This window comes from Lipotes vexillifer, unplaced genomic scaffold (genome assembly GCF_000442215.2).
Source record: "Lipotes vexillifer unplaced genomic scaffold, Lipotes_vexillifer_v1.1 scaffold679, whole genome shotgun sequence".
Lineage (NCBI taxonomy): Eukaryota > Metazoa > Chordata > Mammalia > Artiodactyla > Lipotidae > Lipotes > Lipotes vexillifer.
In genome coordinates this window covers 112,245-130,679 of record NW_006797024.1, presented here as the reverse complement: position 1 = coordinate 130,679, position 18,435 = coordinate 112,245, and the positions used below count along the sequence as shown (strand labels likewise).

Sequence of the window (18,435 nt, the reverse complement as noted above, 5' to 3'; positions counted from 1 at the left end):
AGCAGGAATTTTTATTAGCAAGGGAAAATTATCATAGTTTTGACCTAAAAAGCAGGGACCAAGTCTCAACTGTGACATTCTGTGGGGATTTGGAGGCAAGTGTCCATGAAGTCCAATAGCCTGGCCTGAAGGTCTGAATATCTGAGTTTCTAAATAATGACAAAACATTACTGATAAACTGACTGGCATCTTAGGATTTCAACTACTCATCTGTGAAGGAAACAGGAAATGCCAGCTCTGTGTATGACACGGAGAAGGGGGTGAGGTTTAAGGAGGCAATGGCTTCTTTATTAGTTGTTTAGTAGAATGGTCCTCTGCTAGAAATCTGTTTCAACCATCATCTGAATACCCCTTTAACTATCATTCTCTTGATCACAGGAGAGAGTTAGTCCATTCTCACTGTCAGCAGAGCCACTTGGGTCACTGCCCTGGGCACCCTCTTGGTCGTGCCACTGATGACAGCTAGTGACAATGAGCATGAGAGTGCAGAGTCAACCTGGCAGCCCTGCTTGGACCTGTCTGTCCCCCCAGCAGGCCCGATGTGGAGCAGTCGCATGGATGCTGTGCACATTTGGGCTCCGGGGGACACTAAGCCCTAAGACCACGGGTCCCAAATTCTCTGGCGGTCCCTCCATCCACATCATCTGCCCTAATCACGGTGGATTGTGAAATATGTCCAGAAACTTGATTTCCTTTTTATGCCTTGTTAGATTTCTTACATCAATTCACGACTATGAAAGAAAAAAATCATTTGTCACCCTCTCTAAGAAAACACACATCTGGAAGGTACAGTCACAAAGCTCCCAGATAATCGTTTAGTAAAAGGGTGGGGTGCTATTTCTCAGATTGAATGACAGAATTGCACCAGGCAGCTTTGTCTATAAGCCTGACTGCTGGTGAGTCAGAAGCATACTCGCCGCCCCCCTCTCCTCCAGGAGCTATCACTTGTGGGGAAAAAGTACATTGTGGGAGGGGTAAGAGGAAGGACAGGCATCTGTGTAACCGTTTTAGCTTCCTCTCCATGGAGGCTTCTGTTTACCAGTTAGTTTGCTGGGGGCCCTGCTGTGTCCTGGGGTGTGTGCTCCTTAGAGGAGGAACCCTTTCAATATAGAACATCACAAAGTGGGAGGCTAACAGTGCTCGCGGGTAACAGCTGATAATCCCCTCACACGCGCGCACACGCCTGGAGATACGTGGAAGAACACTGTGGGCAGGTTTCACAAAGAGAAAAGCAAAAGGGTGGGGGGAGGGAAGAATGATCCCAAAGGCACGAGGGCTTTACCTTCCCAAAGGTCCACGGTCTGAAAAATGTCAGTGGTCCTGACGCCGTAGATCTCCGCAGCTTTTAGGAACTGGGAGATTTGCTCCATCTGCTTAAAAGCCATCTTTGACTCTGAGATCTTGGGAATGGGCTCTTGTCCGGGTGGGTATAAACTGTTTATCAGCTTGCATAAGACCTGAAGAGGGAAAGGGGGAGGTAGAATCAGCGGTTCCCTTTGTGTTTACCCCTCCCTAATGCAAAGTGAATCCTGGGCCTCACAGGGCACAGCCCACAGGTTTGAGCATGGGCCCATCTTGCACCCCAGGAAGGCATGGGTTCTGAGCTGGGTGGCCAGGCTCCCATACCGAACCCCAAAGACCCGGGCGACTCCATTCTCAGGGCTGCTCCTGACCACAGAGAGCCCGGGAGTCCTCTTCCCTGCTTTCCTTTTGCTGAGTGAGGGAAAGAAGGTTTATGGAGAGGGAATGATGTGCAGTGATGAGGCCACGATTTCAGACTTTCAATGGAGGGAAGAGTTAGTGGCTCCCGGAGAGATTAAATGATGGACTCTAATATTATTTCTTCTTTCAAAAGGCAGATCAGAATCAGGCTTCAATAACTCATCCAGTAAAAGCTAATGATGTGTAAAGGAGCCGAACTGGGTGGGTACCCCCAGATCTCTATAACCAAAGCGCTGGGCATAACCGGACAGAAGCCTGGAATAGCAGTTATGTAACAGTAACTCACAGCCTGCAGGAAAAGACAGGCTTGCTGGAATCAGCAGAGCCTGTGGTCTCCAACCACCCAAACACACAGGAGCATCTCCTTAGAAAAGCAGTTATCACATAAGGATTCCCTTCAGTTTCAAGAGAATCCATCCATTCGACAAACAGGCATTAAGCATCCCCAAGGCTATGGCTCCAGGAAGAATGGGAAGGCGGTGAGTCCTGCCCCTCCAACCCTTCCTTTGTTTTACTATGTATCCAACCTATTCCCCTGGGGGAAGGAGTGCCGCCGCCGCCGCCGCCGCCGCCGCCCCCCCACCCCCACCCGCCAGAGGAGCTGATGCACCAAGAAGGCTGGAGAGATCCCAAGGAAATACTTATCTCTATTCTCACTGGAAAAAGCAAAAGGACTTCGAATTTGCCAACAACTCAGAAGGAACCTGTGATGTCTGGGATGGGTGGAGAGTCTTCTAATCTAGCGAGGGAATTGTGCAGGGAGCCCAGACCTTCCAGTCCCGATGAGATAAAGGCATTCCCGTCCCCCTCCCCCTGAGAAGGAGCTTGGCAAGGCGCAGCTCCTCCGGCGGCCTCTCATTAAAAGAGGAGACCCTGGAGGGTTTCCCAGCCCACCGCCGCAGCATCCGAGATCGCTGCCCGCCCTTACCGTCCCGTCCATTAGCCATTTCTGAAAATGGGCCCTGCCAGGGGGCGGGTGCTGTATGTCCTCGGCGCACTGCAGGATGATCCAGTCTACCAGCTTGTTCTCCAGGTCTGCGTCGTACTTCTGCTCGATCTTCTCCTGCACCTCTCGGCTTAAGCCGTAGCTCGGGCCCCTGTTAGCCATCTCTGGAAGAGAAGAGAGGACACGCGGGGCATCCACACAATAGCAGCAGCAGCCCGGGCTCCCGGCAGACGGGCTTGGGATGTGGCTGGGCCGCCTGGCCCAGCAGCAGCAAAGCCGGCAGAAAGCCGGGCGTGGTTTAAATGAAGGAGCCAATGAAGCCACTGGGGTTTCACCTACAAATGGGAAGGAAAAGCGCAGCGCCAGTGACTCTTAGAATAAAGCCCCTGCCGGTCCAGGGGGGCTGGAAGCCCCCGTCTCAGTCCCGTCTATCAGTGAGACGAAACGATGCACACAATGACTCACAATCAAGCCTGAAGCCCCCAGGCAGCAAGGGGGCTGGGGGGGTGGTCGTTTCTTCCCTCCTCCCAGGAACACTTTGCAAAGGCAGGAGCCCTGAGATGGGAAAGAGCAGGTAATTAACAGGCCGGGAGGAAGGCCCCCTTGACGTAGAGCTGCGGATGCTGCATCGCGCCTGGAAGAATGGTACACTGATTCTATTTTCTCATGGCTGAGGAGGGTCAAACCAGGGCCGTTGCTAAGAGCCGTCCAAAAAGCCAGCCCTCTCGTGTGTCAGTCTAGCCCGCCCGCCTCCCTCCCGCTGAGAGCGGCTTTCTCAGCAGCACAATTCTTCCCCCTCCTCTGGGGAACAGCCGGTTGTACACAAGGCCAGCGCACAGCTGCACAGGGAACGAGGCCTGTGGGAGGGTCCATTCCCTCAGCTGTCCATCTGTCAGGAGTTGCCAAACCACTTTCCCCCTGCCTGGAGGGAACAGTTGTCTGGTGGGGCAGGAGGGGCGGGGCTGTAAGCTGCAACCATTAGCTTGTTCAGCTGTCAGCCAGATTTCATCCCGAAACTTCCAACCTGGTGGGAAACTGTTGTGCCTCAGTTTGACTTATTCAAGGAATGTAGCGTTTTAATGCCATTTTTAATCGAAAGACACTGGGAGTACGTTTTATAAATTACAAGGAGCTCAACGTGCTAAGAAGGCTTGGAGTGAAAGGTCTTGACAGAGTGTAAAGATTTCATCTGTTTAATTAAGGACCAGAAAGGCACCACTGACACACTGTCAGTGGTAACTGAGTATCTGGTGTGAGCAAACAAGACCTCGGGAGAAATCATTAGACCTAAGCTGGCCTGAAATTTTTATAAATACTGAAGGGCTTGGTAGTTTGTCTTCCTAGACTATAAGCCACTTGGGAATAAAGATTAAGTCTTGTTGGTGTTGGGTAAGTCTTTGGGTATTTTTCATGGGAAAAAAACACCAGAAATTTTGTTCTTTGGTTCATTCAACGACTATTTTTTTTGAGCACTTAACTGTGCCAAGTTCTGTGCTGGCGAGAAATAAAATGTAAATTTTTCCTCTAGAACAGATTGATCAATTGACTCAGAACATTAGATAAAACAATTTTAGTACGTGGGATAGCGATCCTTGTCCCTGTGGGAAATTGATTAGAAGCTATTCGGGGAAATGACCTCAAACAATACATGTATTGAGAAAAATCTCCTGCCAGCTGGGGCCTGGACTCTTGAAAATTTAATTACTTAGTAGATATGTGGGTGGTTTGCTTGAGAAAAGACTTAGTGGTCAGTAGTTGAAGGCATAGGAGAGAGAGCTCTGTGAAAACCGGTTGTGAGAGAATCAGAGCTTTGAGGAGAGGAGTAGTTTAGAAAAAGGCATGACAAGGGCTGATGGTTGCAGGTCTGGATGCTGAATGGAATCGTCAATTGAAGAAGCTTTAAAGGCAGCAGAGCTGGTTCCAAAGACTTGGAGCTCGGGGGTAGAGCTCAGAGCAGGGAAGTTGTCAGCAGAATTTTGGAAGTCACTCAGTTGCATCTTGGTGGCAGCAATAAGGTCAGTTCCAACCCGGGGCTAAGGAAACAGAAGCCCAAACAGGAAGCATGTTATTTCCTCTGTGGCTGGAATTGCTCTAAGGAAGATGTTGGTTTGTTAAAAAAAAAAAACAGAAACAATTCTAAAAGATGTACGTTTGCCTTTTTTTTTTTCCAGACTCTGTTTTGCAGATCTTTTGTACCCGAAGATGTTTTTGCCATTGTAACAAAATATGTGGGGTACTTTAAATGAATGATTGAAATCATGGTTCTGGAGAGGATACAATGGCAAAGAGGAGAGTCCAAGCAAGGCCTAGAAGGTTAGAAGTGTCCAGAAATCCATAGGAAATCATTAAAGAAAAACCACTTGATCCCCTGTGTGGTGACAGTGGAAACTGGCTCAAACTTCTGTTTACTGAGTGCCTATAAATATTATAATTTTTTCAACAACTTTTTAAAAGGGTCTATGTATCTGAGATTTAAAAAAGAAATGAATGAGATATGGCAACATGGTCTACCAGCAACATTAAACTTGTAAACCGTAAATGCCAACCAGGTGTCATGCTAAAAATATGCACAGGGTACTCAGGTACATTTATATCTGGAGGAAGAGGGTAGGAAATTAGCGAAAATATTTATGAATGAGATGACTTTAAGTCTCAAAAGAGACTTAGGTGTTTTAAAAACTTAGGTGTTTGCCTAGTGAATGGGATGAGGCAGGAGGGATTGGGAACGTTGCTGGCAAAGGCAGCTTATTTAAGAAGGTGAACATGTTCTAATATCAACAAAACATAGGGTTAAAGGGAAGAGACACAGAAATAAAGCGGGAATGTCAGGCAGTCTCCAGATCACAAAGTAGAGTGCTTGCAAATGTCCATGGTTAAATTTTCAGGAATTTTGAAAGCCAGTTGTTAAACTCAGCCGCTGTAACCACTTAAATTATGTAAGCTTACACTTAAATATGTTATATTAAAAGCAAAGGTTAAATACTCAAAATGGATCACTTCTTAATTTATTTTGCTACATTTTACTATTACTTATGTTTTCGAGGATATTTATGCTTATTGTCTCTATATGGGGTATATACTATGTAACAGTTTGGTACTGGCCATGTCTTCCCAGCTTCCTTTTATTCAGTGACGTCCCAGTGGTAGCTTTAAACCAGCTATGACAAGAGTATAGCTGGTTGTTGGCAAATGCTGCAAATCGGGGCTCCTCTCCCCACCCAGCTAGTTGTTGAATATTTACTGGCCTTGCCACTGGGCTTATGTATCATGCAAATGAGCTTGAGTGTTTTCATAGGCAAAAAGAACCATCAGATCTGATTTAGGTGAGGGAAAAGGAGAGGGTCAGAACGACTCAAGGATTTGATTTGTATAACACGGCTCATGGTTGCACCAGTTATTGCAAGGGGACCATAAGTGGAGAGGTACATAAAGGGGGAAGATAATAGCGTTTGGACTTAACTGCATTTGGGAAGGCCACCACAATCCATCCCGGTCATTCAGTTTTATGCATGTGGAGCTAAAGAGAAAAATCTGGAATGAAGGAAAGTACTTGAATCATCTGCATGCAGGTAGCAGTTAAAACCAGGAACCTGTGTGAAGTTGCTCAAGGTGAATAAGTAAGTTGCATGAGAAGAGTGCCAAGGTCAGAACAGAAGGGAATATTAACAATACAAAGTGTGTAAGGAGATGGTGTGGCATGGTCAGGGACACCTGGGGTTAAAGAGTGTCAGAACAAAGCTCCTGATCTCAATGGTCCTTTGAGAGAGGGAGGTTGGCATATAAACTGAGAATTTCCATGTAGTAAGTTCTATTAAAAAGGCCTCAGTGGAGTGCTGTTCATGAGAGAGCACAGAGGACCCACCATCAAAATTCTTGGACACAAGAGATGAGGATGAGGCAGGAAAGGCTTCAGTGAGAAGCTGAGATTTGAGCTTCTTTTCGAGTAGAAGTTTATCTGTCAGTAAAAATCTGAAAGCTCAAGAAAATAGAGAGGACAGTTTCTTCAAAAGACAAATTTCGTTTAAAAAAATTACCTACATTTTTCTAGGTATGTTCTCTAAATGTACCAAAGCATCATATTTTTTCATTAAACCAAGTTATGCGTATTACATGATTGTGTTTCTAAACTAAAAAGTGACTTTAGGTCTGCAATGAAAGGGGATCTTAAAAAGGTATATTGGGACTTCCCTGGTTGCGCAGTGGTTAGGAATCCGCCTGCCGATGCAGGGGACACAGGTTCGAGCCCTGGTCCCGGTAGATCCCACATGCTGCGGAGCAACTAAGCCTGTGCACCACAACTACTGAGCCTACGCTCTAGAGCCCGTGCTCCACAACAAGAGAAGCCACCGCAATGAGAAGCCTGCGCACCGCAACGAAGAGTAGCCCCTGCTCGCCACAACTAGAGAGAAAGTCCGCGCGCAGCAACGGAGACCCCAAACAGTCAAAAATAAATAAATAAATACACTTACATTAAAAAAACAAGTTGGAAAATCTTACTGGTTCTTTCCTTTAAAAAAAAAAAAAGGGTATATATAAATTCCACCATCTTCTTCCTTCAGAAAATGAGTTCCTTAGTTGTTTGTTTTTTTAACAGCTTAAAATGTAATGAAAAGTCAACATATCCCCTTTGGGCACTGCCTTGGGAATGGTTATGTCGCAAGTAATGTTCTCCTTGCTCTGCGTCTCCGTGCTTTATAAAATTCAGCCTTGTCCAAAGCTCTTTTCCTCTTCTCCTCACAGACCTTTCTACTGGCTGCTCAGAGAACAGCCTACTGTGTAGATTTGTGTCTGGAAGTACCTGGAAGCTCAACAGATGCTGCAAAAGCAAATGTATTCTCTGGTCTCATTAGCCTTCCTCTCCATTGGCATTGGCCTTATCCCCTTCCATTGCATGCACTGAGATTGTTTAGAGGGGTCATGTCGCTGCTTTTAAATCAGTGCAGGGGTTCCAGAGGATAGGCACTGAGGGCCTGCTGGCTGTTCAAGCACTTTCCATGTCACTGAATACAAGGCATGGAGTGGTTTTAGAAAAAAAAAAAAAAAAAAAGAGCTTTGGGAGAAAAATAGAAAAGAACACTAAAGGAATTAACAATGTACTAGAATACACTAAATCTCACTGCTTCAAACTCATTTGGTATTTATGATGCTAACCTCTGCAAAGCTAGATTAAATTTTAAGACAGCTTTTCCTGCCTTTAGATAGTCAAGTTTCCTCCCCCTCCCTTTTCCTAGCCATTGATGGATATGGATACCATACAGCTAACATTCCAATTTGGGATCTTGAGGTTAGGGAGTTCCAATCCAGCTCAGTTTCAGAAGACCTACTCACTTCCTTGCCTCCACTTTCCTTCCTAAATCCCTAAGAATTGTGCCCTCCAATTTCTCACTGGACTGTGTTTTGTGCACATAAAAATACAAGTGAAATGGTAGTGACTCTTATGTGTCATTGTTCTAAACGTGTTGTGCTTAACCCTTACACTTTATTAAGTAGGTTTATATTATGACATTTTACAGATGAGGAAACCTCAGGGAGGTTAAGTAAATGGCTCAGTCACAGGGCTAGTAAATGGTGAGCCAGGACTTAAACCCAAGCTCTGGAGTCTGTCTTTAACCGCTGTATGTACTGCCTCTACAGAAATACTATGTATCTCCAATCATATTTATCACATTTTATTATAATTATGTTTAACCCTAGAAAGCTCTAAAGGGCAGGGCCCTTTTCTCATCTTTCTAATCCTCATGCCTAGCAGTGTCTGGGCAGCTTAGGCCCTGGAAGACACACCCTGCCATCCTGTAATAACCCACTCTAGCACCAGGCAGTGTGGCACACTGATGGTATTTTTGGTTTGTAAATGATTTTTGTTTGGTATAAAAGATACCTCCTAGATTATATTGTATTGCCCTGTAGGGTATTAATCTGCTTTGTATCTGTGTCAGGGTCCCCAAGACCACCCCCAGGTTTGACAATTTTTTAGGAGGACTCACAGCTATGATTTATTACAGTGAAAAGATACAAAGCAAAATCAGGAAAGGAAAAAGGCACACAAAGTGAAGTCTGGGGAAACTAGGCATGAGCTTCTAAGAACCCTCTCCTAGTAGAGTTACATAAGTTGAGCTTAATTCCCCCAGCAAGGCATTGTGACAGCACATGTGAAATGTTCACCAGGGAAGCTTGTCAGAGACTGTGCCCAGTGTTCATTGGGAGCTGGCCACTTGGGTAGGCTCTGCTTGGCACCTACCAAAATTCCAGACTCATAGGAGAGCATTTGTCCAGCGTAAACCACATTGTTTGTACAGACAATTTAGGCACAATGAGCCACTTTGATCAGTTCTGGAATTGTTGCAGGAAGGCAGACCCCTTGCAGGGCCCGAGAGTGGGCTCTTGACTAACACTTGGAAATGAACTGTCCGAGGAGACACACGTGCTGAAAAAGCAAGAGACTTTATTGGAAAGGGGCGCCCAGGTGGACAGCAGCAGGGTAAGGGAACCCAGGAGGACTGCTCTGCCACGTGGCTCGCAGTCATAGGTTTTATTTTATTTTATTTTATATATTTTTTTGCGGTACGCAGGCCTCTCACTGTTGTGGCTTCTCCCGTTGCGGAGCACAGGCTCCGGATGCGTAGGCTCAGCAGCCATGGCTCACGGGCCCAGCCGCTCCGCAGCATGTGGGATCTTCCTGGACCAGGGCACGAACCCGTGTCCCCTGCATCGGCAGGCGGACTCTCAACCACTGCGCCACCAGGGAAGCCCCATAGGTTTTACTGTGATGGGATTCGTTTCCGGGTTGCCTCTGGCCAATCATTCTGACTCAGGGTCCTTCCTGGTGGCACATGCACCTCTCAGCCAAGATGGATTTCAGTGTGAGGGTTTCTGGGAGGTAGGCAGGACATATCACCTCCTCCCTCCTCCTTTTGGCCCATCCCGAATTTTCCTGGTTAGTTTTCAGTGGCAGCACCTTGTTCTTTATTGGGACCTCCTGTTGTGAGACAACTCAGGCAAGTGGTTATCATTGTGTCTGGCCAAGGCTGGCGGTTTTGATCAACAGTTCCCTAACAGAATGCTGGGACACTCCTAAAATCCAAGTTCCCAGATGCTAGCCAAGGGCGAACTTTGTAAGCAGGTCTCTCTGAGGAAAAGCAGTCATCTGCTATGTTAACTCTTTTCAGCACAGGAATTTTATCCCAACATTTTTCAAAACCTATAAATGCTTCTTCAATTGTCCTTTGAACCAGGTTTACCACTTGCTGGTTCTCTTATTAATGAGTTAAAGAAATTTTTGACACATGCAAGCTAAATAAAGTCCAGTCAAACTTAAGAGCTAAAAGATACCAATTCAATATCAAGGTTGATTACAGCACAAGCTTATTTTAGTTATTAAAAAAAGAACTTTGGGGCTTCCCTGGTGGCGCAGTGGTTGGGAGTCTGCCTGCTGATGCAGGGGACGTGGGTTCGTGCCCCGGTCTGGGAGGATCCCACATGCCGTGGAGTGGCTGGGCCCGTGGGCCATGGCCGCTGGGCCTGCGCGTCTGGAGCCTGTGCTCCGCAACGGAAGAGGCCCGCGTACCGCAAAAAAAAAAAAAAGAACTTTGTATTTCCCTTTCGTATTTTCTTACTATCTCTACATTTTAGAAAGCCCTCTGATTTAGATGGCAATCACTTGGCTATTTGTACTTAAGCCACATATTAATAAAACAGGAATGTTTCTGCAGGTAGGTGATAATATATAGATTCATTTCTTCTTTGGAATATGAAATCAGAATATGAAAATACTACATCATTGCTTAAGATGAAATTCCCCCAGTTAACGATAAGACATATAAGCCAAAATTTAAAGTGATATATATCCTTTATATATATGTAAAGTTTTGAGCCCTTAAAAAAGAATAACCTTGATTTTAAGTTCAAATATAACATGCAGAATATAATATATAAAGTAATAGCTTTATTTTGAACTTTATTATGCTTCAGTCATTTCTCTAGTCATTTTAGATTTATTTCAATAAACATTTTCCTATATCTTATAAACTGCATTTTAAAATCAGAAATAATTTTGCAAATCTCCATATACAATGATACCAAACAAAAAAATCAAGTTTCATTAGCAATTCTAAGAGCTGGCATGGTTAACATAAGCATTAGAAGGTAAACATCTCTTGAATAAAAAAATAGGAAATATTTTAATGAAAAAAATCATGGATTGAAGGAAGGAGAAAATTTTTCAAACAGCAGCTGGCACTTTCTTCACAATCTGAATCACTTGTGCAAATACATCATTAAATACTCACATGATATCTACAAAGTAGAGATAAGAGAAACAAACCTTCTAAATATCAGGGTCCTTCATCTGTTATCCGGCTTCCATCTTCTGGATCCATTACTTTACATTCCAACTAAAACTGTGACTCTAGTTAATTACAGTTGAAAGCTTATCAATTAAGTCATCAATAGTGTAAACCAGCAGTTGAATGTCTGCTTTTTCCTTCATTCGGTGATCACTATTCTTTCGGAGGATGACATCTACATCTGTGCTGACTACTCGGTCAGCAACCTGCATGGAAGTATGCCAGGGTACAATGTCATCCTTCATGCCGTGGAGCAATCTTATAGGGCAGTTCACAGGAATAGGACTATGTAACAAGCAGTGGTGCTCTGCTTCTTTAATGACACTGTACTGAATGCGATAAATTCCTTCTTCACTGTATTTTGATGGCATGGACCACACACCTTTCATCTCTATTTCCTTTTTTGCCTATTGGGAAAAATGAGGAAAACAAAAGTATTTATGCAACATTAACACATACAATAGTCTTAAACAATTCAAGAAAAGCAGTCTTTGACGAAGGGGAAAACAGATAAAAATATAACGATGATAACTATCAGTAATTAATTACTATGTGCAAGGAGCTGTGACAAGTATTTTCCACATAGTATCTCCTAAGATCCTGATACTATCTGTTATTATTTCATTTTTACAAAAGAGGATATTACAGTTAGAGTAATACATATGTTTAAAGTTGAAAGGTAGTTAACTGCTGTAACTAGGATTCAAACAGATTTAACTAACTTTATCGTGTAACGTCTTAAAAATCAGGTATTGCTTCATTCCAACCTGAAAGGGAAAATGAAGGGGAGAAAAGTACAATAATTTCTCGGAATCAGTACAGGTGGCATTCATATTACATAAAGTCAAATCTTAGGAATAAAAATTGTTTACATTTAAAAATCATGAAACTAAAAGTGCATATACGAGAAGTTACTAAAATGGGGATGGGGTGGGAGCAGAAGAATAAAGCATAGTGCTAAAAAAGAAAAATAAGGGGCTTCCCTGGTGGCGCAGTGGTTGAGAGTCCGCCTGCCGATGCAGGGGACACGGGTTCGTGCCCCGGTCTGGGAGGATCCCACATGCTGCGGAGCGGCTGGGCCCGTGAGCCATGGCCACTGAGCCTGCGCATCCAGAGCCTGTTTTCCGCAACAGGAGAGGCCACAACAGTGAGAGGCCCGCGTACCGCAAAAAAAAAAAAAAAGAAAAAAAAAGAAAAATAAGACAGTGGTTATTCTGGGGCAACCATACACACCCAATTTTATCCTGAATATAAAAAAAATGTAGTTTTTGCCTTTTAGAGTTCTATGGAGTGAGAAAAAATTTGTTTATTGTTGTGGATGACAAAGAAGTCTTCCAAATACTTCCTGAAAACTGAGCACGGTATCATTTCTACCCTTAGAATAGAACGCTGGGTATTCTTTGATTCTTGAAGAATTTCTATTTTTTAGATTATAATTTGTCTTAAACAATTTTTCTAGTTAAAGTAACATATACTTATTGTAGACACATGGAAAATATAAAAAGCATAAAAAGGGACTTCCCTGGTGGTGCAGTGGTTAAGAATCCGCCTGCCAATGCAGGGGACGCGGGTTCAAGCCCTGGTCCAGAAAGATCTCACATGCCGAGGAGTAACTAAGCCCGTGTGCCACAACTACTGCGCCTGTGCTCTAGAGCCCATGAGCCACAACTACTGAGCCCTCATGCCACAACTACTGAAGCCCACATGCCTAGAGCCTGTGCTCCGCAACAGGAGAAGCCACGGCAACGGGAAGCACACACGCCGCAAGAACAGTAGCCCCCACTTGCCGCAACTAGAGAAAGCTCACACGAGACCCAACTCAGCCAAAAATAAATAAATTAAATAAATAAAAAACAAAACAGGGCTTCCTTGGTAGCGCAGTGGTTCAGAATCTGCCTGCCAGTTCAGAAGACATTGGTTCGAGCCCTGGTCCGGGAAGACCCCACGTGCCGCAGAGCAACTAAGCCCGTGCGCCCTAGAGGCCGTGCTCCGCAACGAGAAGCCACCACAATGAGAAGCCTACGCACTGCAGGGAAGAGCAGACCCCGTTCGCTGCAACTAGAGAAAGCCGGTACACAGCAATGAAGACCCAACACAGCCAAAAATAAATAAATAAATAAATTTATTAAAAACAAACCCAAAAAACTCTCCCCTTTAAAAAAAAAAAGCATAAAAATAAATAAATCACCATAATCCTATTTCGTGGATATAACAACCATTATTATTCTGGCTTATTTCCTTCCAGTATTTTTCTATATGAGTTTGGTTTTTATATATACAATATGTAAAACACTTAGCTATTACAATTCATATATAGTTTTCAGTGATGGTTTATTTATTCAATATATATATTTCTGGATTTTAAAAGATTCTATTAAAAGTTTTTAAAGGCTGCATAATTGTCCACTATAATGCATCCAAGATAATTAACTTGACCATTCCCACACTGCTGAATACTTTCATGAACATCTTTGAACATAAAGGTTTATGTGCATATAATAAATTCTTTGGAAAGATTATCACAACTTGAACTAGTAAATCAAGACATAAATAGCTTTAAGCCTCTTGCAACCATATAATATGAAGGGCATTTCTGTCTAGAAAAACAGATGGACATCTTATCAAAAATAAAGAAAAATAAAAGAAAGGAAAATCTACATACAGTATATTTTAAAAATTTTGTATTTAAATTTTCAATGAAAATATTATGATTTTTCCACATTTAAAATTGTTGACTTAGTACAAATACAAGGAGGCAAAAAAGAATTTAAACAGTAAAATATGTATGATATAATCTGTGTACTTAGGAATTTTAATGTCTTTTATAAAATTCCAAAAAGATTTGATTCAGTGAAAAAGCTGTATATCTGAAACCTAGACTTCTAAATATCTATATCCAAATGATTTAAAATTAGTGGAAGTCTAAAAAACTATAAAATACTAGTATATAGTATATACTATACTAGTATAGTATACTATAGTATACTATAGTATAGTATAGTATAGTATACTATAGTATAGTATAATACTATACTAGTATCATGGGGTACTTTGCATTAAAGCAACATATGAATCAAATATTTAAAGTAAAAATGATATTCAGTTACCTTCAAGCTACTCATGACTGTTCCTGAATTGGTAATTTCAGTAATAAGAACTTAGTCTCATTGATTATTAGATGAAGTGGGAACTATGTTAATTAGAGACATAATTAAGAATAGTTGCATTTTAAGCATCATTGCCCATCCCAACTAGCTCTGTTATCTGCTATTGAGTTGAATGAATATTGTCCATTTGAAGAACAAACTTAACTTTACAAAATCTTATATGTCTCAAAGCCTCACAAAGTACAGAAATAGCAAAAACAGTATTAATCAGAGAAAATGTACAATATACATAATTTCTACACCAAGAAGAAACTAACAAGGCAATGTGGGTGTGAAGCTTAGACTCCAACAGCTGTGCAACCTGCCTGATGCCCTCTACTGTCCAAAGAAGCAGACAATGATTAGAGTTAGTTAAGAGGTAAGTCAAGTTCCTACATAATGAGTAATGCTGGGTCTTAACATTCCCAGGGCTAAAGAAGATAGTAAAAACCTCCACCTCCAATCCCTTGACACTGCTAGTACTGGCTGTCTATGTGGAGAAGAAGAGATAGTGGTCCTAGTGTCCCTGCTCTTTCTTTACACATGCTTTTAAGTTAATAAGGGTCAACATGTTTCCGTTTAAGAATTTTTGCTGGTCTGATTTAGGATTAGCAAAGATATACCCTGATTTGCAGGCTATAGATCTTCTCAGTCACCTACAGGGTACCTACCATATCTTCCCTCTGAGTGACAGATACACACACATAAAACATAAATGTACAAAGATCTTCTCATTTACCAATAACCTCCCAAAATTGTTTAATCAATTCTTTTCCAGTAGGCCATCTTCTTGAAATAATTTCCTACCATGAGAAGCACTGCATTATTGAGTTAGAGAACAGAGTAAGGGGTCCAAGGTTTACATGCAGAAGGATACAATGGTAGGAAAATTTAGCAGCACGAGGACATGGAGCAACCATGTATAAGAAACAATCAAGAAAGCGAAAACAATTCAGAAACAGGAGGTAAGTGCAAAGAAGATCAGCTTTGTAATTTTAGCTCTGATAGGAAATCATATGAAGAACCTGACTATGCAGACAATGCCATTCTTAAGGAAATGGAAAGAACAATGTGAACTAAGAATAAACTTAGAACAGAGAGTACATGGCACTGAATTCAATGCAGAACTTGAGGCAAATTCAATGACATTCTACCATTCAACACCACACAGGCTTTTTTTCTTCTTTTGCTTTTCCTCCCCCTCCTGCTCCCCCACTCTGTAGAGCAGTGGTTCTCACACTTCACCTGCGGGCCTGGTTAAAACAGATTACTGGGCCCCACTCCCAGTTTCTGATTCAGCTGGTCTTGGTGAAGCTCAAGAATATCCATTTCTACAAGTTCTCAGGTGATGCTGTTGCTGCTGGCCTCAGGCCTACACTTTCTGAACCACTGCTCCGGACTGTTTTTATTTCTGCTAAGGTCTTAGTCCCACAAGTGAAATTTAGAGCCCTAGGAAAAATATGCCCAAGGAGAACTTAATTGATTGCAAAACAAAAAACAACATACACAAAAATAAACAGCTATTACCCACCATTTTTTTTATCCTTGCAGACAACTGAAGTGCTTAAACGTATGTCCAATAACAAAGTATAATACACTAATTCCCTTCCCAATTATTTCAGAAACCTTACTTCTATCATGAGTTACTGAAGAACATGCTAATGGTGAAGAGCACCTTTTATTTTAAAGGTGAGAATTAGGAGTAGAAAAAGAATGCTAACTTAGTGTCTAGGCCAGGAATGGCAAGTCTCATCTCCTGTGTATGACTGACAGTGTGTGCTCAGAGAACTCTTCTGAGAGAGGATCTGAGGCTTTCAGGCTAAAACAAAAAAACAGTTTCATAACTGATTAGCCATCTTAACATGGTCATAGAATAGGTACTATTTCCCAGAAGCCACAAAATAAGACGAAGAGGTCCAAAAAGAGATCACGATGTATGATCCAAATAAACAAATGTGGTTAATAAAATGTTGCTAAAGCAAGAAATTTAAAGTGTGATTTCATTCATGTGGCTCAAATATTTGGCAAAATGATTTGAAGTGACTGTGAAAAAAAAAGAAAACCTTAAACAGGAGACCAAATAGTTAAAGAAGGCAAAGAAATGGTATACAAAAAGGCAGTTAAGACAAAAGATGGGCCAGTGTAACAAGTCAAAGGACAGATGACACATGAACAAAATTCAAAGAGGGAGCAAAAGAACGACAGGAGGGATACACGGAGGTTGCCTGGGACTTACCTCAACAGGCAGCTGATTAAACTGTGTCACTAGGCCATCCACAGCTGTCGCTACGCCAATAAGAGCAACAACCTTTTGTGGCCGTGCGATTGCAGCATGAAGCATAAGCCATCCACCGAGGCTAGATCCAACTAGTATCTAAAAATAAAAACATGTAGTTTTAAAGAGGAATTTCTTTTTCTTTTCTGTAAGGCAGTGAATAATTTCATAGAATGTATATACTTTCTTTCTCTATATTCATTGGCTCCCAGACTTTTAATATTTGGCACAAAGTAAAATTAAGATTATGATTACATTTTGTTAAAGTATTAGGTCTATAATAGAGAATAAACTAGACAAATAAAATTTGTAAAATGAAAAGTAAAATGCTACCTTCGTTTTATGAGAAAGTGAAAATAATAGAACTGATTGATTTGATATTGAAATATAAAAACGGATTGTTAAGACATTTAAAATATTAAATAAATTTTCACATCTAAAGAAACAGCTCAAATGTCATGAGGTTGCAGTCAACAATTATCATCATATTTAACAAAAATAGTCACCTGTGGTCCTTCAGCTAAGTCATCAATTATAGAAAGAACATCTTTTCTCCATTTTCCCACTGTGCATTCTTCTAAGTTACCATCTGAATTTCCAACTCCTGAGTAATCAAACCTGGAAAAAGAGAAAACATATCTATATTTAGATATGTATTTGCTTCTCTAATTTTTAAGGAAGACAGCACATTAATCATTATTACAATGTCTAAAATATATTAAAGTAAAACAGTGAAGTCAATATGTATTTCAGCAAATCCTACTGTCTGAACCTTCAAAGATCTCCCATAGCCACTTACTTTCTCACCTCCTCCACTGCTGCCAGCCTGGTCCAAATCACTATCCTCTCTTGACTGAACTAATGCAACAGTGTCCTAGTAGATCTCCATTTCCATTTTTCACCCTCAAAGTCTATTCCCCACACAGCAGTCAGTGATCCTTTTAAAACAAAAATCATGTCTTGCACAAACCCTCCAAAGGCTTTGTACAATCTTCAAGTAAAATCCAAAGTCCTTACCATCCTCTAGCCCCTAACTACCTCTCTGATCTCATTGCTTACTGTTCTCTCTCCCTCCCAGTTGTATCCTTACTTTCCTTTTTGAAGTGAATGGAATATGCCACCCACATTCCTGCCTCAGGAGTTTACAACAGCTTCTCCTTCCACATGGACTACTCTACTCCAGATACCCACTCAGATTGCTCCCTCACTTCATTTAGGCCTTTGGCTCAAATGTTACATCTCTGGAGGTCTTCTCTGACCGTTCAACCTAAAGTTGTGCTTCTTTCATCATTCTCTAGTTCCTTACCCTGCTTTATTCTCTTTATAGCAAATATTGCTACCTGACAATACACATATTTGATTATTGGTTTGTGGTCTCTCTCCCACACTAGAATGGAAGCTCCATATGGGCAGATTGTTTTGTTCACACTGCTTTCCCAGTGCCTAGATCAGTCCCTTGCACATGGTAAGTGCTAAGTGTATGTTTACTCAATTAGTAGAAGGAAAAGAGAAGTCCAGAATCAAATTCATCATCACTAGCTCCTCCTCTTGGTTTTCTTTCCTTCCAACTTCCTAGTTCTCCAGGCTCAGAGTCTGTTTATCTGTGGATTTTACCTCTCCTTCAAGGTCTCAATTCAATAAATCATCAAGTATCATACCACTCCTGCAGACTGCCCTAAACCCTAGTCATACTGAACTACTCCCAATTCCTCGATAAGCCCTTTCCTAACTTTGAGACTTTGCATGCTGTTCCACTGCCTAAAAAGCCTTCCTTCCCCATTCAAACTCCTAGTCATCCTTTAAGTCATGTCACCTCCTTTGAGGAACTTTCTTTGACAGAATGTGTCATTTAGTAATAGTAGGTCACTTTCTTTGTACCCAATTAACACTTTCTTTTTTTTTTTTTTAATGTGGTACACGGGCCTCACACTGTTGTGGCCTCTCCCGTTGCGGAGCACAGGCTCCGGACGCGCAGGCTCAGCGGCCATGGCTCACGGGCCCAGC

The 18,435-nt window shown here is 42.1% G+C and overlaps 2 protein-coding genes across 4 annotated transcripts in view; both read right to left on the bottom strand.

Annotated features, from left to right (window-relative positions):
* Positions 1–3,513, bottom strand: part of TAGLN3 (transgelin 3) — a 14,428-nt gene extending 10,915 nt beyond the window's left edge. The window contains exons 1-3 of one of the 3 annotated variants that reach the window (XM_007469152.1): positions 3,134–3,513; positions 2,651–3,003; positions 1,283–1,457 (exon numbers count right to left, since the gene is read on the bottom strand). In XM_007469152.1, the coding sequence (XP_007469214.1) occupies positions 1,283–1,457; positions 2,651–2,830 (355 nt within the window). In that variant the 5' untranslated portion in view covers positions 2,831–3,003; positions 3,134–3,513. The remainder of the gene's footprint in view (positions 1–1,282; positions 1,458–2,650; positions 3,004–3,133) is intronic. The other 2 variants (XM_007469153.1, XM_007469154.1) reach the window with 2 other exon arrangements.
* Positions 3,514–10,616: 7,103 nt separating this feature from the next.
* The window catches only part of ABHD10 (abhydrolase domain containing 10, depalmitoylase), a 15,256-nt gene continuing 7,437 nt past the window's right edge, over positions 10,617–18,435 (bottom strand). Inside the window, exons 3-5 of the mRNA XM_007469151.1 lie at positions 16,938–17,049; positions 16,393–16,530; positions 10,617–11,417 (exon numbers count right to left, since the gene is read on the bottom strand). Of these exons, the coding sequence (XP_007469213.1) occupies positions 11,073–11,417; positions 16,393–16,530; positions 16,938–17,049 (595 nt within the window). The 3' untranslated portion in view covers positions 10,617–11,072. The remainder of the gene's footprint in view (positions 11,418–16,392; positions 16,531–16,937; positions 17,050–18,435) is intronic.